Genomic DNA, 21,239 nt, shown 5'->3' on the forward strand with positions numbered 1-21,239 from the left:
GTCTCCGGATCTCATAGGGGGCAGACTATCTCTTTTTGCGGAGGCTTGGATGAGAAATGTGCAGGATCCTTGGGTTTTAGCGGTTGTTGCCCAGGGTTACAGGATAGGTTTCAAAACTCACCCTCCCAGGTGCAGACACCTCTTGTGAAATCTACCGTCAAGCCTGGAGAAACGAGATGCCTTTTTAGAGTGCGTGAGGGACCTCTCCTCTCTAGGAATAATTCTTCTGGTACCTCTAGCAGAAAGATGTTGTGGTCCCAAAGAAGGAGGGCACGTTTCACCCGATTCTGGACCTAAAGTGCCTAAACAAGTTTCTGTTGGTCCCATCGTTCAAGATGGAGATGATAAGGTCTATTCTGCCCTTGGTTCAAGAGGGTCAGTTCATGACCACGGTAGACTGGGACGCCTACTTTCATGTGCCAATACACAGGGATCACTTCAAGCTCCTAAGATACGCTTTTCTGGACCAGCACTTCCAGTTTGTAGCTGTCCCCTTCGGTCTGGCTACTGCCCCAAGAGTCTTTACGAAGGTTCTGGGAGCTTTGCTCGATGTGGCGAGATCAAGAAGTATTGCAGTAGCACCTTATCTGGACGACATCCTGGTCCATGCTCCGTCCTGCCCGCTGGTAGATGACCATTTGAGAGCTCTTCTACTTATTCTTCGATCTCTTGGTAGATAAATTTAGGAAAGTGTTCTCTGGTTCCCAGTACCAGAGTGGAGTTTCTGGGCACGATAATAGACTCCATATCCATGAAGATATTCCTGACAGATCAGAGACGTTGCAAAATTGCTTCCAACTGTCTTGCCCTTCAAACCTCCTCAAGGCCGTCCGTCGCTCCGGTGTATGGAGGTGATTGGACACATAGTATTAAGTATAGATATCATTCCATTCGCCAGGTTCCATCTCCGAAATCTTCAGTTATGCATGCTGAGGCAATGGTACAGCGATCACTTGGATCTTTCCCAACAGATCTCTCTGGACAGCTGGGCGAGGGACTCCCTTTCTTGGTGGCTTCGTCCGGATCAGCTGTCACAGGGGACATCCTTCCTGAGACCATCCTGGGAGATTGTGACTACGGACGCGAGTCTCTCAGGATGGGGAGCTGTTTGAGGTGCCAGGAAGTCACCGGGCAGGTGGAGTTGGGAGGAATTGCTCCTTCTGATCAACATCCTGGTACTTTGAGCGATCTTAAATGCTCTGAAAGCTTGGCTCCTCCTGGGTTCATCCCAGTTCATCAGATTCCAAACGGACAACATTACTTCGGTGGCTTACATCAACCACCAGGGGGGAATGAGAAGCTCCCTAGCCATGAGGGAAGTATCTCAGATTCTGGAAAGGGCAGAGACCCACAACTGCTCGCTGTCAGCCATCCACATCCGGGTGTGGACAACTGGGAAGCAAATTTTCTCAGCAGACAATCATTTCATCCGGGGGAATGGTCTCTTCACCCCGAAGTGTTTGCAAAGATTTGCAACAGATGGGGAGCTCCAGAGATAGATCTCATGGTGTCCAGACTCTTTCAGCTACCCAGATACAGAGCTCCGGAGATAGATCTCATGGTGTCCAGAAACTTTCAGCCACCCAGATACAGGTTGCGGTCCAGGGATTCCCAGACAGTGCCTTGGGGATTCAACCTAGTCTAAATATTTCCACCGTTACCACTTCTACCTCGAGTAGTGTTTATATTTAAGTTTATATTTCTGTGCTAATGTTTGTTATTTTTTATTATTTTTCAGGCAAATAATATTTGTATATTCTTGCGTTCACATTATTTGTATATTCTCATAGTGCCAAATTTATTATATGTATACGTTATTTATTTTATAAGTATATATTTTTCTTGTTAAGACATTGTAATTCTAGTGACATGTTTTGCCCACATTTATTTGTCTTTCATGATTGGCTATACAATAATTAGCCCTTTAATTGCTGTGATTGATTAACAGCTCTGTATTTAAGGCACTGAATTATGGGTATCAGACATGGTCACTGAGGATTACTATGTAGCAACATAAGGAAACGCGTCTGACCTAATTTGTTCCCTATCCTGCTGCCTGTCTTTTGCTGTCATTTTCTTACGTGTTGGAGTACTTTGCTATTTGGCATTTTTGGCTAGTTCAGCCGTTTTGTCCACATGTTCATAATAAGCAGGTAACTACTTGGCATTTATTACTTGTTGAGTCTCATTTGCTGCCGGGTGCCCTGGACTTTGCTGATCCTGTACATCGAGTAGTGGCCCACATCAAGCAGGAGCAAGCATCAACTATTCTGATTGCTCTGTCGTGGCCGCGGAGGATGTGCTTTGCGGATCTGGTGGGGATGTCATCGTCTCCTCCATGGAGGTTGCCCTGTCACAGGGATCTGCTGGTACAGGGCCCCTTTGTGCATCAAAATCTAGATTCTCTGAGGCTGACTGCATGGAGCTTGAACTCTTAGTCTTTCACAAGAGAGGGTTTTCTCCAAAATTGGTGTGTCCGGTCCACGGCGTCATCCTTACTTGTGGGAATATCTCTTCCCCAACAGGAAATGGCAAAGAGTCCCAGCAAAGCTGGCCATATAGTCCCTCCTAGGCTCCGCCCACCCCAGTCATTCTCTTTGCCGTTGCACAGGCAACATCTCCACGGAGATGGTTAAGAGTTTTTTGGTGTTTAAATGTAGTTTTTTATTCTTCTATCAAGTGTTTGTTATTTTAAAATAGTGCTGGTATGTACTATTTACTCTGAAACAGAAAAGGATGAAGATTTCTGTTTGTGAGAGGAAGATGATTTTAGCAGACAGTAACTAAAATCGATTGCTGTTTCCACATAGGACTGTTGAGATGAAGTAACTTCAGTTGGGGGAAGCAGTTGGCAGACTTTTCTGCCTGAGGTATGACTGGCCACATTTCTAACAAGACTTTGTAATGCTGGAAGGCTGTCATTTTCCCTATGGGGACCGGTAAGCCATTTTCTTAGATTAAGTAAAAGAATAAAGGGCTTTATAAGGGCTTAAAAAACTGGTAGACATTTTTCTGGGCTAAAACGATTACTTTGCTAAGCATATTTGGCAGATTATAACTCTTTATAGTTATTATAATCTTGGGGATTGTTGTTAAAAAACGGCAGGCACTGTATGGACACCTTTTTCAGATGGGGGCCTTCTCTAGTCATAGGCAGAGCCTCATTTTCGCGCCACTAATGCGCAGTTGTTTTTGGAAAGCAAGGCATGCAGATGCATGTGTGAGGAGCTAAGAACCACTGAAAAAGCTTATAGAAGGCGTCATTTGGTATCGTATTCCCCTCTGGGCTTGGTTGGGTCTCAGCAAAGCAGATACCTGGGACTGTATAGGGGTTAAATGTAAAAACGGCTCCGGTTCCGTTATTTTAAGGGTTAAAGCTTTCAAATTTGGTGTGCAATACTTTTAAGGCTTTAAGACACTGTGGTGAAATTTTGGTGAATTTTGAACAATTCCTTCATGCTTTTTCGCATATTCAGTAATAAAGTGTGTTCTGTTTAAAATTTAAAGTGACAGTAACGGTTTTATTTTAAAACGTTTTTTGTGCTTTGTTGACAAGTTTAAGCCTGTTTAACATGTCTGAACCATCAGATAAGCGATGTTCTATATGTATGAAAGCCAATGTGTCTCCCCATTTAAATATATGTGATAATTGTGACATAGTGTCCAAACAAAGTAGGGACAATGATGCCACAGATAATAATATTGCCCAAGATGATTCTTCAAATGAGGGGAGTAAGCATGGTACTGCATCATCCCCTTCTGTGTCTACACCAGTTTGCCCACACAAGAGGCCCCTAGTACATCTAGTGCGCCAATACTTATTACCATGCAACAATTAACGGCTGTTATGGATAATTCTATTGCAAATATTTTATCTAAAATGCCTACTTATCAGAGAAAGCGCGATTGCTCTGTTTTAAACACTGAAGAGCAAGAGGACGCTGATGATAACGTTTCTGACATACCCTCACACCAATCTGAAGGGGCCAGGAGGGAGGTTTTGTCTGAGGGAGAAATTTCAGATTCAGGAAAAATTTCTCAACAAGCTGAACCTGATGTTGTAACATTTAAATTTAAATTAGAACATCTCCGCGCACTGCTTAAGGAGGTATTATCTACTCTGGATGATTGTGACAATTTGGTCATTCCAGAGAAATTATGTAAGATGGACAAGTTCCTAGAGGTTCCGGTGCCCCCCGATGCTTTTCCTATACCCAAGCGGGTGGCGGACATAGTAAATAAGGAGTGGGAAAGGCCCGGCATACCTTTTGTTCCTCCCCCTATATTTAAGAAATTATTTCCTATAGTCGACCCCAGAAAGGACTTATGGCAGACAGTCCCTAAGGTCGAGGGGGCGGTCTCTACTCTAAACAAACGCACTACTATTCCCATAGAAGATAGTTGTGCTTTCAAAGATCCTATGGATAAAAAATTAGAGGGTTTGCTTAAAAAGATGTTTGTTCAGCAAGGTTACCTTCTACAACCAATTTCATGCATTGTTCCTGTCACTACAGCAGCGTGTTTCTGGTTCGAAGAACTAGAAAAGTCGCTCAATAAAGAATCTTCGTATGAGGAGGTTATGGACAGAGTTCAAGCACTTAAATTGGCTAACTCTTTTATTCTAGATGCCGCTTTGCAATTAGCTAGATTAGCGGCGAAAAATTCAGGGTTTGCTATCGTGGCGCGCAGAGCGCTTTGGCTAAAGTCTTGGTCAGCGGATGTGTCTTCCAAGACAAAATTGCTTAACATCCCTTTCAAGGGTAAAACACTGTTTGGTCCTGATTTGAAAGAGATTATTTCACGCCCTTCCTCAGGATAGGTCTTTTAAGGCTAAAAATAAGCCTAATTTTCGTCCCTTTCGCAGAAACGGACCAGCCTCTACTTCTACATACTCTAAGCAAGAGGGTAATACTTCTCAACCCAAACCAGCCTGGAGACCGATGCACAGCTGGAACAAGGGTAAGCAGGCCAAGAAGCCTGCCACTGATACCAAAACAGCATGAAGGGATGGCCCCCGATCCGGGACCGGATCTGGTGGGGGTCAGACTTTCTCTCTTTGCTCAGGTCTGGGCAAGAGATGTTCAGGATCCTTGGGCACTAGAAATAGTTTCTCAAGGTTATCTCCTGGAATTCAAGGAACTACCCCCAAGGGGAAGGTTCCACAGGTCTCAATTATCTTCAAACCAAATAAAAAGACAGGCATTCTTACATTGTGTAGAAGACCTGTTAAATATGGGAGTAATTCATCCAGTTCCAATAGGAGAACAAGGGATGGGGTTTTACTCCAACCTGTTCATAGTTCCCAAAAAAGAGGGAACGTTCAGACCAATTTTAGATCTCAAGATCCTAAACAAATTTCTCAGGGTTCCATCATTCAAAATGGAAACCATTCGAACGATCCTTCCTACCATCCAGGAAGGTCAATTTATGACCACGGTGGATTTAAAGGATGCGTACCTACATATTCCTATCCACAAGGAACATCATCAGTTCCTAAGGTTCGCTTTTCTGGACAAGCATTACCAGTTTGTGGCACTTCCATTCGGATTAGCCACTGCTCCGAGAATTTTCACAAAGGTACTAGGGTCCCTTCTAGCGGTTCTAAGACCAAGGGGCATTGCAGTAGTACCGTACTTGGACGACATCCTGATTCAAGCGTCGTCTCTGTCAAAAGCAAAGGCTCATACGGACATCGTCCTAGCCTTTCTCAGATCTCACGGATGGAAAGTGAACATAGAAAAAAGTTATCTTTCCCCGTCAACAAGAGTTCCCTTCTTGGGAACAATAATAGACTCCTTAGAAATGAGGATTTTTCTGACAGAGGTCAGAAAATCAAAACTTCTAAGCTCTTGTCAAGTACTTCATTCTGTTCTTCGTCCTTCCATAGCGCAGTGCATGGAAGTAATAGGATTGATGGTGCAGCAATGGACATAGTTCCTTTTGCACGAATTCATCTAAGACCATTACAACTGTGCATGCTCAGACAGTGGAATGGGGATTATACAGACTTGTCTCCGACGATTCAAGTAGATCAAAGGACCAGAGATTCACTCCGTTGGTGGCTGATCCTGGACAACCTGTCACAGGGAATGAGCTTCCGCAGACCAGAGTGGGTCATTGTCACGACCGACGCCAGTCTGGTGGGCTGGGGCGCGGTCTGGGAACCCCTGAAAGCTCAGGGTCTATGGTCTCGGGAAGAATCTCTTCTCCCGATAAACATTCTGGAACTGAGAGCGATATTCAATGCTCTCAAAGCTTGGCCTCATCTAGCAAAGGCCAAATTCATAAGGTTTCAATCAGACAACATGACGACAGTTGCATATATCAACCATCAGGGGGGAACAAGGAGTTCCCTGGCGATGGAGGAAGTGACCAAGATAATTCAATGGGCGGAGGATCACTCCTGCCACTTGTCTGCAATCCACATCCCAGGAGTGGAAAATTGGGAAGCGGATTTTCTGAGTCGTCAGACATTCCATCCGGGGGAGTGGGAACTCCATCCGGAAATCTTTGCCCAAATAACTCGATTATGGGGCATTCCAGACATGGATCTGATGGCCTCTCGTCAGAACTTCAAGGTTCCTTGTTACGGGTCCAGATCCAGGGATCCCAAGGCGACTCTAGTAGATGCACTAGTAGCACCTTGGACCTTCAACCTAGCTTATGTATTCCCACTGTTTCCTCTCATTCCCAGGCTGGTAGCCAGGATCAATCAGGAGAGGGCTTCGGTGATCTTGATAGCTCCTGCGTGGCCACGCAGGACTTGGTATGCAGACCTGGTGAATATGTCATCGGCTCCACCATGGAAGCTACCTTTGAGACAGGACCTTCTTGTTCAAGGTCCATTCGAACATCCGAATCTGGTTTCCCTCCAACTGACTGCTTGGAGATTGAACGCTTGATTTTATCAAAGCGTGGGTTTTCAGATTCTGTAATAGATACTCTGATTCAGGCTAGAAAGCCTGTAACTAGAAAAATTTACCATAAGATATGGAAAAAATATATCTGTTGGTGTGAATCTAAAGGATTCCCATGGAACAAGATAAAAATTCCTAAGATTCTATCCTTTCTACAAGAAGGTTTGGAGAAAGGATTATCTGCAAGTTCTCTGAAGGGACAGATCTCTGCGTTATCTGTTTTACTTCACAAAAGGCTGGCAGCTGTGCCAGACGTTCAAGCGTTTGTTCAGGCTCTGGTTAGAATCAAGCCTGTTTACAGACCTTTGACTCCTCCCTGGAGTCTTAATCTAGTTATTTCAGTTCTTCAAGGGGTTCCGTTTGAACCCTTACATTCCGTAGATATTAAGTTATTATCTTGGAAAGTTTTGTTTTTGGTTGCAATTTCTTCTGCTAGAAGAGTTTCTGAGTTATCTGCTCTGCAGTGTTCTCCGCCCTATCTGGTGTTCCATGCAGATAAGGTGGTTTTGCGTACTAAGCCTGGTTTTCTTCCGAAAGTTGTTTCCAACAAAAATATTAACCAGGAGATAGTTGTACCTTCTTTGTGTCCGAATTCAGTTGCAAAGAAGGAACGTTTGTTACACAATTTGGACGTAGTCCGTGCTCTAAAATTCTATTTAGAGGCCACTAAAGATTTCAGACAAACATCTTCTTTGTTTGTTGTTTATTCTGGTAAAAGGAGAGGTCAAAAAGCAACTTCTACCTCTCTTTCTTTTTGGCTTAAAAGCATTATCCGATTGGCTTATGAGACTGCCGGACGGCAGCCTCCTGAAAGAATCACAGCTCATTCCACTAGGGCTGTGGCTTCCACATGGGCCTTCAAGAACGAGGCTTCTGTTGATCAGATATGTAAGGCAGCGACTTGGTCTTCACTGCACACTTTTGCCAAATTTTACAAATTTGATACTTTTGCTTCTTCGGAGGCTATTTTTGGGAGAAAGGTTTTGCAAGCCGTGGTGCCTTCCATTTAGGTGACCTGATTTGCTCCCTCCCTTCATCCGTGTCCTAAAGCTTTGGTATTGGTTCCCACAAGTAAGGATGACGCCGTGGACTGGACACACCTATGTTGGAGAAAACAGAATTTATGTTTACCTGATAAATTACTTTCTCCAACGGTGTGTCCGGTCCACGGCCCGCCCTGGTTTTTTTAATCAGGTCTGTTGAATTATTTTTTCTAACTACAGTCACCACGGTATCATATGGTTTCTCCTATGCATATTTCCTCCTGTACGTCGGTCGAATGACTGGGGTAGGCGGAGCCTAGGAGGGATCATGTGACCAGCTTTGCTGGGCTCTTTGCCATTTCCTGTTGGGGAAGAGAATATCCCACAAGTAAGGATGACGCCGTGGACCGGACACACCGTTGGAGAAAGTAATTTATCAGGTAAACATAAATTCTGTTTTTTGTCATCTGTAGGACCGCCCCTTTTAGGGAGGTTCTGATTCTGTGATGTTAAAGTTTTTCTTTTACAAAGCTATGACGAGTCCATGGATTTCATCCTTACTTGTGGGATATTAACCTCCTGCTAACAGGAAGTGGCAAAGAGCACCACAGCAGAGCTGTATATATAGCCCCTCCCCTTCCCCTCCACCCTCAGTCATTCTCTTTGCCTGTGTTATACTAGGATGACATGGTAAAGTGAGGTGTTAGTTTTAGTTTCTTCAATCAAGAAGTTTTTTATTTTAAATGGTACCGGTGCGTACTATTTTCCTCAGGGGGATATGGAAGAAGATTTCTGCCCTGAGGTTTGATGATCTTAGCATTTGTAACTAAGATCCATCCTGGTTCCCACAAGACTTCTGAAGGTAACCATGAGACATCTTCAGTATGGAGACCGGTTTCATGCTACAAGCAGCATTAAGGTATGTGCAGCCTTTTTTTCTGAGGAGACTTGGTGTATCAGAACTGGCTGGCATTATTTCCCTGTATGGGGATGGGGTAAGCAGTAAAACCTATTTTAATAAGAGGGGTGTTACTGGAGTCCCTATATTATATTTATCATTAGTTGATATTTGGGCATTATGTGACATGGGAGACAATGTAAAAAGCGATGTTTTATGTTTTTTATTTTTGGCACTTAAAACTTATTGGTTTTATGCTTGAGGGTTGTAATTGTGTGTTTATTTCTACTTTAGTGCAAAACTGCATTCCCATGCAGTGTTGTTTGGGCCTACTCCAACTTTTGCCCTTAAGGGGCGGAGCTTATTTTGGCCCATTTCCTTCAGGCTTAGCAGCAGCAAATAGTAACTCGGTGGCTCCTGGACTGTGTAGCTTGTCTGAAGGGTTGGAAACTTGATTCAAAGTACTCTGGGGGCAGGTAGGCGCCACAGCAGAGCTGTGGCGAGGTGTAGAGGGTATTTTTATCTATCTTTTGACTAGATTTTGATATAAGTACTTCTAAAGCCTTATTTCTGCCCTTGCTTCTGGGTGCAGTAATTTTTGGATTAACCAACGATATTTAAGTTAAATTTGGGAATAATTTAACATTTTTTGTGTGTTTTGGAAAAATTGTTCACTTTTTCTTTTCTTAAATGCACAGTACACGTTTTTTCTAATCTTTTTTTTATGCTATAAATAAGTGTTTAAACGACTTTTGTGGTATTACTAGTCTGTTCAACATGTCTGACATTGAGGTTTCTCATTGTTCTATGTGTTTAGAAGCTATTGTGCAACCCCCTCTAACATTGTGTAACTTTTGTACTAAAAGGGCTTTACAATGTAAAAAGCATATTTTAAATAAAGTAAGTGTGCCTAAGGATGATTCTCAGTCTGAAGAGAATCAGGATATGCCATCCAATTCTCCCCAAGTGTCACAACCTTTAACGCCCACAAAAGCAACGCCTAGTACTTCTAGTGCGTCTAATTATTTACTCTGCAGGAGATGGCTGCAGTTATGTCAACTACCCTTACAGAGGTATTGACTCTAAATTACCAGTGTTGTAGGGTAAACGCAGTAGGTCAAGTATTAATGTAAATACTGAATCCTCTGATGCTTTATTAGCTATTTCCGATGTTCCCTCACAGTGGGACATAGTGTTGTCTTTTCTGAGAACCCACGGCTGGAAGGTGAACATAGAGAAGAGTTCACTTGTCCCAAAAACAAGGGTTCCTTTCTTGGGAACTCTGATAGACTCGGTAGCCATGAAAAATTTTCTGACGGCGGTCAGAAAATCAAAGATTCTAAATACTTGCCGAGCACTTCAGTCCATTCCTCGGCCATCAGTGGCTCAGTGTATGGAGGTAATTGGATTTATGGTAGCAGCAATGGACATCGTTCCGTTCGCTCACTTTCATCTTAGATCACTGCAACTGTGCATGCTCGGACAGTGGAATGGGGATTATGCGGATTTATCTCCTCAGATAAATCTGGATCAAGATACCAGAAGCTCTCTTCTTTGATGATTGTTGCCGGTTCATCTTTCCCAAGGGACTTGTTTCCGCAGACCTTCGTGGGTGATTGTGACAACAGATGCCAGCCTTCTGGGCTGGGGTGCAGTTTGGAACTCCCTGAAGGCTCAGGGTGTTTGGACTCAAGTGGAGTCTCTACTTCCAATCAATATTCTGGAACTGAGAGCAATATTCAATACGTTTCAGGCGTGGCCTCAGTTGGCTTCAGCCAAATTCATCAGATTCCAGTCGGACAACATCACGACTGTGGCATTTATCAATCATCAGGGGGAACAAGGAGTTCCTTAGCGATAATAGAGGTATCCAAGATAAGCATTTGGGTGGAGTCCCACTCTTGTCATCTGACAGCAATCTACATCCCAGGAGTAGAGAACTGGAAAGCAGATTTTCTAAGTCGGCAGACTTTTCATCCCGGGGAGTGGGAACTTCACCCGGAGGTCATTGATTCTCAGATGGGGCAGACCGGAATTGGATTTGATGGCATCTCGACAGAATGCCAAGCTTCAAAGATACGGATCCCGGTCAGGGGATCCTCAGGCCGAACTGATAGATGCCTTGGCAGTGCCTTGGTTGTTTAGCCTAGCTTATGTGTTTCCGCCGTTTCCTCTCCTTCCACGCGTGATTGTTCGAATCTAACAGGAGAGAGCTTCAGTGATCCTGATAGCGCCTGCGTGGCCACGCAGGATTTGGTATGCGGATCTAGTGGACATCTCCTCTCTGCCACCGTGGAAACTTCCATTGAGACAGGACCTTCTCATTCAAGGTCCTTTCCAACATCCAAATCTAATTTCTCTGCAGCTGACTGCGTGGAGATTGAACACTTGATTTTATCGAAGCGAGGATTCTCTGATTCGGTCATCAATACTTTGATATAGGTTAGAAAGCCTGTCACTAGAAAAATCTATCATAAGATATGGTGTAAATATCTTTATTGGTGTGAATCCAAGAGTTACTCATGGAGTAAAGTTGGGATTCCTAGGATTCTGTCTTTTCTCCAAGAAGGATTGGAGAAAGGGTTATCAGCAAGTTCCTTAAGGGGACAAATTTCAGCTTTGTCAATTCTGTTTCACAAACGTTTGCCAAATGTACCAGATGTTCAGTCTTTTTGTCAGGCTTTATCTAGAATTAAGTCTGTATTTAGACCCATTACTCCTCCCTGGAGTTTGAATTTAGTTCTTCGAGTTCTTCAAGGGGTTCCGTTTGAACCCATGCATTCCATGGATATGAAATTGTTATCCTGGAAAGTTCTGTTTTTAGGTTGTTTCAAATAAGAATATTAATCATGAAATTGTTGTTCCTTCCTTATGTCCTAACCCTTCTTCTAAGAAGGAGCGTATGTTGCATAATTTGGATGTGGTCCGTGCCTTAAAGTTTTACTTACAGGCAACTAAGAATTTCCGTCAATCATCTTCATTTTTCATTGTTTATTCTGGAAAGCGTCAGAAAGCTACGGCTACCTCTCTTTCTTTTTGGCTGAGAAGTATCATCCGCCTGGCATATGAGATTGCTGGACAGCAGCCTCCTGAAAGAATTATGACTCATTCTACTAGGGCTGTGGATTCCACATGGGCTTTTAGAAGCGATGCATCTGTTGAACAGATTTGTAAGGCTGCGTCTTGGTCGTCCTTTCACACTTTTTCCAAATTTTACAAATTTTATAATTTTGCTTCTTCTGAGGCTATTTTTGGGAGAAAGTTTCTTCAAGCAGTGGTGCCTTCCGTTTAGGTTCCTGTCTTGTCCCTCCCTTTCATCCGTGTCCTATTGCTTTGGTATTGGTTTCCCACAAGTAAGGATGAAATCCGTTGACTCGTCATATCTTTGTAAAAGAAAACAAAATTTGTGCTTACCTGATAAATTACTTTATTTTACGATATGACGAGTCCACGGCCCACCCTGTAAACTTCAGTCACCTCTGCACCTTTTAGCCTTTCCTTTTTCTCTTCCTATACCTTCGGCTGAATGACTGAGGGTGGATGGGAAGGGGAGGGGCTATATATACAGCTCTGCTGTGGTGCTCTTTGCCACTTCCTATTAGCAGGAGGTTAATATCCCACAAGTAAGGATGAAATCCGTGGACTCGTCATATCGTAAAAGAAAGTAATTTATCAGGTAAGCATAAATTTTGTTTTTTTTGGTGCTTTTCTTCATTTCCTGTAAGAGTGAGGTGCGCATATTTCACTTAGCTCTGCTAATTAGAAGGCTTCTTGCTATTTTTGCGTCTCTGGATATCCGGATTGTAAACGGGTTAATTTTTTCCCTCAGTTTGCTGCGGGTTGCAGGACAGGTAGGGCACCTCAGTAATTCTGCTTAGGTGTAGAATGTTGCCTGGGGTATGTTTTTCTTGAGAACATTTATTTAAGATCGTTTTTTTGATTCTGTATTAAGCCTTTGTTTAAAAAAAAAAAAAAGGTTTCATTTTTTATTTGCTTCTTTTTTTTTGTATTATGGATCAGGAGGCTGTGTAGGATGTTACCTGTAGCTTATGTTTTGCTGCCCAGGTGGAACCCCCAGTACCTTTTTGTTCTTCATGTATTGAAAGAACTTAAGCTTATAGAAATAAACTTTTTGACCCTGAGCCATCATCAGCTAAGGCAGATGCTTTTCAGGAGCCTCCTGTTTCAGATGTGCCGCAGCTTTCTCCTCAAGCATCCAAATCCTATTCATCTGCGCATGCAGTGCCCTGCGTTTCCTCTCATGCTCCGTCTGGAGTTACTTTGCAAGATATTGCTGCCCATGTATCTTCTGCGGTATCTGAGGCGCTGTCTGCTTTTCCCATGCTGCAGGGAAAACCAAAAGGAAATTTAAAGAAACAGTAAGTAAGGTTTCTAATCCAGAGGTGGCTAATTAAAGTATTTCCTCTCAGAAGTCTGAGGATGAATGTTCCTTGGGTGCATCTGAGGATGAACTTTCGAATTCAAGCAGTATAGTTCCTTCTGTTGATGCTGAAGTTGTGTTCTTCAGATTTAAGCTGGAACTCCTCCGCTTGTTACTGAAGGAGGTTTTGGTTACCTTAGATGACTCCGATACTACTATCATTGTTAACCCTAAGAAGTCTAGTAAGCTGAACAAGTATTTTGATGTTCCCTCTGCGGTGGAGGTATTTCCTGTTCATGATCGTGCTTCTGAGATTATTGCACGAGAATGGCAGAGACCTGGTATTCCTTTTTCTCCATCACCAATTTTTAAGAAGATGTTTCCTATAGCTGACTCTATTAAGGAATCGTGGCAAACAGTTCCTAAGGTGGAAGGAGCTGTTTCCATTTTGGCTAAGAGGACTACTATTAGTTGTTCTTTTAAGGATTCAATGGATAAGAAATTGGAGGCATTATTAAATAAAATGTATGTTCACCAAGGTCTTCAATGGCAGCCTGTGGTGTGTATTACTTCTGCTACAAGTGCTGCAGCTTACTGGTTTGATGCCTTGTCTGATTCTATTCAGACAGATACTCCTCTTGAGGAAATCCAGGACAGGATTAAGGCTCTTAAATTAGCTAATTCTTTTATTACGGATGCTTTCTTACAGGTCATTAAACTGGGACAAAAATATCTGGTTTTGCTGTTCTAGCTCGCAGAGCCCTTTGATTAAAATCCTGGTCTGCAGTTGTTTCGTCTAAGTTATAAGCTATTCCCTACAAGGGTAAGACCTTGTTTGGGCATGGTTTGGCTGAAATTATTTCAGATATCACAGGTGGAAAGGGATATTTTTCTTCCTCAAGATAGAAAGAAAAAGCAGAAAGGACATCAGAGTAATTTTAGTTCCTTTCGTAACTTTAGAGGTAAACCCTCCGCTTCCTCTTCCGTCAGGAACTATCCAAGTCTTCCTGGAAGTCTGGTCAGTCTTGGAACAACGGGAAACAGTCTAAGAAGCCTGCGGCTGACTCCATGTCAGCATGAAGGGTCGGCCCCCGATCCAGGAATGGATCTTTTAGGGGGCAGGCTTTCTCATTTTGCTCAGGCTTGGATACGAGATGTCCCAGACCTGTGGGTTGTGGAAATTGTATCTCAGGGGTACAAGATAGAATTCAAGACTTTTCCTCCCAGAGGCAGGTTTCTTCTCTCAAGATTATCTGTAGACCAGATAAAGAGAGAAGCATTCTTAATCATTTTCTCAAAGGTCCTGGGGGCTCTTTTGGCAGTGATCCGGTCTCTGGGCATTGCTGTGGTGCCTTATCTGGACGACATTCTGGTTCAGACGCCGTCTTTTCAACAAGCAAACTCTCATACGGAGATCTTGTTGTCTTTTCTTCGCTCCCGCGGTTGGAAGGTAAATCTGGGAAAGAGTTCTCTGATTCCAGCCACAAGAGTAGTTTTTTTAGGGATCATAATAGACTCCCTACTAATGAAGATATTTCTGACAGAGGTCAGAAAAACAAAGATCTTCGACTCTTGTCTTGTCCTTCAGTCCTCTCCTCGGCCGTCAGTGGCTCTATGTATGGAGGTAATTGGTCTGATGGTAGCTTCCATTAAGGCATTGGAACAGGGACTATGCAGATCTGTCTCCGCAAATAGTTCTGGATCAGGCGACAAGGGACTCTCTTCTGTGGTGGTTGTCTCAGGAACACCTCTCCCAGGGAACTTGCTTTTGCAGACCTTCCTGGGTGATCGTGACCATAGATGCCTTCTAAGTTGGGGAGCAATTTTGGGGTAATTGAAGACTCAGGGTCTTTGGACTCCGGCGGAGTCAGTTCTCCCTTTATACATTCTAGAACTGAGAGCGATTTTCAATGCTTTACTGGCCTGGCCTCAGTTAGTCTTAGCCCGGTTTATCAGGTTCCAGTCAGATAACTTAACATCCGTGGCATACATCAACCACCAGGGGGATGTCTTGGCCATGACAGATAATCCAGTAGGCGGAGTTTCACAACTGTTGTCTTTCTGTGATCCACATCCCAGGTGTGGACAATTGGGAGGCGGATTTTCTGAGCCGACAGACCTTTCATCCGGGAGAGTGGGAACTCCATCCGGAAGTATTTTCCAGTTTAATCCTCAATTGGGGGCAGCCAGAACTGGATGTCATGGCTTCTTGGCAGAATGCCAAGCTTCTGAGGTACGTCTTGAGGTCAAGGGATCCACAGGCTTTCTTGATAGATGCTCTGGCAGTCCCTTGGAATTTCAGTCTAGAATACATATTTCCTCCGTTCACTCTCCTGCCAAGAGTCATTGCTCGGATCATGCAGGGGAGAGGGTGTTGGTGATTCTCATAGCGCCGGCGTGGCCTTGCAGGATCTGGTATGCAGATCTAGTGGAAATGTTGTCTCTACCTCCGTGGAGACTCCCTCTGAGGAAGGACCTTCTACATCAGGGTCCTTTTCTTCATCCAAATCTCGTTTCTCTGAAGCTGATTGATTGGAGATTGAACGCTTGATTTTATCTAAGCGTGGGTTTTCAGAGTCAGTCATTGAGACCATGATTCAGGCTTCTAAGCCTGTGACAAGAAAGATTTACTATAAGATATGGCGTAAATATTTGTATTGGTGTGAATCCAGAAGCTAGTCTTGGAGTAGAGTCAGGATTCCTAGGAGGGTTTGGAGAAGGGTTAGTCAGCTAGTACTCTGAAAGGTCAGATTTCTGCATTGTCTATTTTGTTACATAAGCGTTTGGCAGATGCGTTTGGCAGATGCGCTATACGTGCAATCTTTTTGTCAGGCCTTGGTTAGGATTAGGCTTGTGTTTAAGACCGTTACTCCTCCCTGGAGTCTTAACCTTGTTCTTAGAGTTTTACAGCAGGCTCCGTTTGAACCTATGCATTTTTTAGATATTAAGATGTTATCTTGGAAGGTTTTGTTTCTTCTTGCTATTTCTTCTGCTCTGAGAGTTTCGGAACTCTCGACTCTGCAGTTTGATTCTCCTCTTATTTTTCATTCTGATAAGGTGGTTTTACATACTAAATTAGGTTTCCTACCTAAGGTTGTTTCAAACAAGAATATTAATCAGGAGATTGTGGTTCCTTCTTTGTGTCCTAATCCTTCTTCTCCTAAGGAGCGTTTGTTGCACAACTTAGATGTTGTGCGTGTATTGAAGATTTTCAGGCGACTAAGGACTTTCGTCAGTCTTCTGCTTTGTTTGTTTGTTTTTCTGGGAAGCGCAAGGGTCAGAAAGCTACAGCTACTTCTCTTTCTCTTTGGCTAAGGAGTATTATTCGTTTGGCCTATGAGACTGCTGGAAAGCATCCTCCTGAGAGAATCAATGCTCATTCCACGAGGGCTGATTCTTCTTCCTGGGCATTTAAAAATGAAGCTTCTATGGAACAGATTTGCAAGGCTGCAATTTGGTCCTCTTTGCATACTTTTTCAAAGTTTTATAAATGTGATACTTTTGCCTCAGCTGAGGCTTCTTTTGTGAGAAGGGTTCTTCAAGCAGTGGTGCCTTCTTTTTAGGTCTACCTGTCTTGTCCCTCCCTTATCATCTGTGTCCTCTAGCTTGGGTATTGATTCCCACTATTAATTGATGATTCTGTGGACTCACCATATCTTAGGAAAGAAAGAAATTTATCAGGTGAGCATAAATTATGTTTTTCTCTGATGTTTTCTGCACAACAGCATGCCACGGGTGTCTTCCCAAGCCTCCTCCTGTAATGACCAGATGTTATGACCATGGGATATTTCTCTAAACAACCTCAATCCATGGGCTTTAAAGGCCCAAGTTTTTCCTTTGTCATTTAGACAGAGCATACAGTTGTGAAACAGTTTTCAATTTACTGTTGTTTTGAGCACTACATGGCAGGAAAAATTGCTGCCATCTAGTGCTCTTGCAAATGTATAACATTCTTTCAAAACTGCTGCCATATTGTGCTACAGACACGTGCACGCTCCTAAACTTACCTTCCTAATGTTCAACAAAGGATATTATTATTATTACAGGTACATATTGCCAAATCCAGGATTCCGAAATTTAAACTTATTCTGAAATCCAAACTTTTTAAATAATTTTATGATATAAAACTACATCTAGGTTACATGTATAAGCTGTATTATGACATGTATATAATGCCTAAATGGCACAAGGTATTCATGTATACACAAATATTCTGAAATCCAAACCTTTTCCGGTCCCAAGCAGTTTTCTTTTTATCATCAGTTATTTACCTAGAGAATGAAGAAAGTTTGATAATAAAAGTAAATTAGAATGTGTTTCCCTCATATCCATTGCGCTACTAGTCCAAATATCTCTTAGCCTGCTTTTTGGAGTAAGACTCTTATTGTATCAGCTACACAAAATATACAGACAGGAGAAAAATGTGTATACAATAAAAAGCTTAAAGGGACATGAAGCCAAACATTTTTTTTCCTTGATTCAGAAAGAGAAAATAATTTTAAACTCCTTTCCCTTTTACATACATTTTCTAAATTGCACTTGGCTGAGCCAATAATATGAAGCATTTATAAGCTGCCACCAATCAGCAGTTCCTGAGCCTACTTATGTATCTTTTCAACAAAAAATACCAAGAGAACTAAACAAATTAGATAATAGTAAACTGGAAAGTTGTTTATAATTGCACGTTCTATCTGAATCACGGGGGGGGGATGTGGGTTTTAGGTTTCTTTAAAAGCATCCAAATGTGCTTTTTAAATGTATATTTAGTAATATAAACAATGATAGTTATGTATATCACACTGTGAACCACTTATGTTCATGGGACCATCATTACCTTTTTATTTTCTTTTATATATATATATATATATATATATACATACAAACTCACACACATATATCTATATGCATACATATACACATACATACATACAGACAGACATATGAACACACACAAACATATATATATATATATATATATATATATATATATACACACACACACATATATTAGGGTTGTGCAATTAATTGCAATATGAGGCTGTGCAATATCTAAATTGCAAGAGGCTGCAAACTGTCTAAAACAGATTCCTCAATGTGTCATGTCAATCACACAAAAGCTCCAGTCCAGTCCAGCAGTAGTACTGATCACTTCTCCAGGAGGCAAAGCAGGAAGCATCATAACAGTGTCATAGTACGTAACGCAACTGTCACTATATTACTTGCCTCGTGGCTTTTTGCTCATTAAAATCTCTATATTTAATTTTAAAAATTGTGATCCCCATCATGTATATGATACACACACATACACACTCACATACATTTTTATATATATATATATATATATATATATATATATATATATATATATATATATATATATATATGTATACACATACATATACACACACATTTATATATGCACACACTTACATAGAACACTTCAAAATACTTTCTACTTAACAGTAAACCTTATAAGAACAGAAAAACAACCCTGAGCCAAGTGGTTTTAGCATCTTTACATAGCATACGTTTGCATACAGTTTTATGCCAATGAAATATAACCGTTTGTATTATGTAAATATACAAATATTGTGTGTTGTTAATGCTGTCCACTTTACTGGTGTTTACTATTCTAATGATATGATAATCAAAACATTGATTAAACTTTTCTTTGTTAAATGAGACACTTTGTCATTGCATTACAGAATAGCTAAAGAGCTACCGTAGAGCTGAAATAATATGATTTTATGATAGCTGCAGGATTTCATTTTAGAATAATGCATAGCTTTTGCAAATCACAAACTTGTTTCGATAAACACAAGCACTAACTATGTTTAGTAATGTATGTACCAAATTTGCCAACAGATCTGTAAATACATCCCATCTTTATGGCAAGTGGGAACATGTGGCAATGAAAAAGTGCAGAAATTCAAAGGAAAAAGAAAAATAGGACAGCGGCCTTGCCTGGAGTCTCAAAGGGCTTTACTGATGCTAAATGGTGAAAACCAGAACCCAGACGAAGTGCTGCTTGATCTGCCGTAAGTAATACCTATAACATCACCATTAATTCTGCTTTCGGGGACAGCATTTGACCTGACACATATTTTGAACTTTACATGACCTTTGTTGTTGTCTGAAAATTAATCTGACTGTCAGAAAGCCCTTTTGTGTTTAACCTACAACAGATATTAGTAGTTCTCCACTGATTTGTTCTTGCACTGCCTGAAGGGCACAAGAACAGTTTATTTAAGTACTGAACAGGTTAATCCACATACTAATTAGAATGTTTTCCCAGAAGGAACAACCTTGTTTAATAATTAGCAATTGAATGACCTTAATCTGTAAATGTCCATTAGGGTTTAAAATAACCATTTAAAATTACATTACGTAGCATTTTACTTAGCTATGTCTTCCGTAATGGGTAATATTATGGAGGATCACAATTTTATATACTACTAGACCAATAAACTGAGTGCATGATATTTGTAAGCATCACAGTTTTGTGGGGGAGTTGTTTTTTGTCTTGTTTTGTTTTTTTTCTTTTAATAAGAATTGAAAGCTGCTTCAGTTTAAACTTTGGAGTGGATTTGTTTTTATCATATATATTTTTTCTAAAGCAAACAGCTATTTTAGAACCTGTTATTTCTGTTAGTTCATGTTGTAACCATTCATAGATAGATAGATAGATAGATAGATAGATAGATAGATAGATAGATAGATAGATAGATATGGCTTGAAATTTCCACTAGTCCCAGGCGAGTAATAAATTGTGGCGAATGAGTAAAACATTTTTACTTTCCCCTATCTTTAAAGGGACATGATTCAGACAGAGCATGTTTTTTTAAACAACTTTCTAATTTACTTCTATTATCAAATTGTCTTTGTTCTTTTGGTATATTTTGTTGAATAGCAGGGATGTAAGCTCAGAAGTGTGCACCTGTCTGCAGCACTATATGGCAGCAGTTTTGCAGGAATCTTATTCATTTGCAAGAGCACTAGATGGTAACACTATTTTCTGCCATGTAGTGCTCCAGAGATCTACCTAGGTATCTCTTCAACATAGAATAACCTGGGCGCAAAGCAAATTTGATAATAGAAGTAAATTGGAAACTTTTTTTTTATTATTATTTTATCTTGAGTTTCATATCCCTTTAACATTGAGTGGACAATCAAGATGCTTTTTCCCTTTGGGCTAGTAATTTTTAAACTCTTGACTAGTAAATTATAGTGATATTTTTATTTATTTATTTATATATATATATATATATATATATATCCCATTTAACTGCTTTGTATAAGCATCTGTTAAATCATTCAATTGTTTCCTAATTAAGATCTTCAGACAGGAAATATAATACGATAACTGAATGATTCAACATTAGAAAGGAGTCATGTTTTGAGATGGTTTTAAGGCCTACAGGTGTGGACCTATTCAGCTGCTAAAATGATGATCAGCACAAAGGAAATTCTTGCTTCTTCCCAGAGTATAAAAAAAACATCTCATAACCCTTTTTGACCCTATGTTAATTTCATCCCAGTCATGCTGCAGGTGTGTTTCCTGAGTAGGTGGAGAACCAAATCTATTGAAATTTCATACAGTAATAAGTTGCTGGCTTCAGGCCAGGTTAGGTTCATGTTGAAAATGACCTGATCATGGTCATGTTTAACTGCATCTTCCATTCCCATAAGCTTTTTTTTTCTTTTATAAATCAGACATTCCAATAGCCCCTGACCTAGAACTGCTTTTTACTATAGCACTGAGTGCTCTCGTTCTTTCTTTGGATCTTCCATTTATTTAAGCCCTCTGCTATGTCCCCAACTTACAGTATATTTTTTGTTAAAAGCAAAAAAATGGCAGACAATGCCAGACACAGCAGCAGTATTGAAGAATTCACTTTATTTCATAAGGTGGTGAGAGTCTCCAAGCCATTACTATTGGGAATTCAATTACTGGCCTGCAAGAGCAGGCAAAGATACCCCAACACTAATACAAAGGGGATCTTTGATCCTGTATTTCACTTCATAAGGTGAAAAAAGGGGCATAAGAGAGTACTTGACTG

General features: G+C 41.2%; 1 protein-coding gene across 1 annotated transcript in view; it reads left to right on the forward strand.

Annotated features, from left to right (window-relative positions):
• SLF1 (SMC5-SMC6 complex localization factor 1) overlaps positions 1-21,239 on the forward strand; it is a 686,747-nt gene that overhangs the window by 508,617 nt on the left and 156,891 nt on the right. Inside the window, exon 14 of the mRNA XM_053701493.1 lies at positions 19,045-19,217. Within this exon, the coding sequence (XP_053557468.1) occupies positions 19,045-19,217 (173 nt within the window). The remainder of the gene's footprint in view (positions 1-19,044; positions 19,218-21,239) is intronic.

This window comes from Bombina bombina, chromosome 2 (assembly GCF_027579735.1).
Source record: "Bombina bombina isolate aBomBom1 chromosome 2, aBomBom1.pri, whole genome shotgun sequence".
Classification (NCBI taxonomy): Eukaryota; Metazoa; Chordata; class Amphibia; order Anura; family Bombinatoridae; genus Bombina; species Bombina bombina.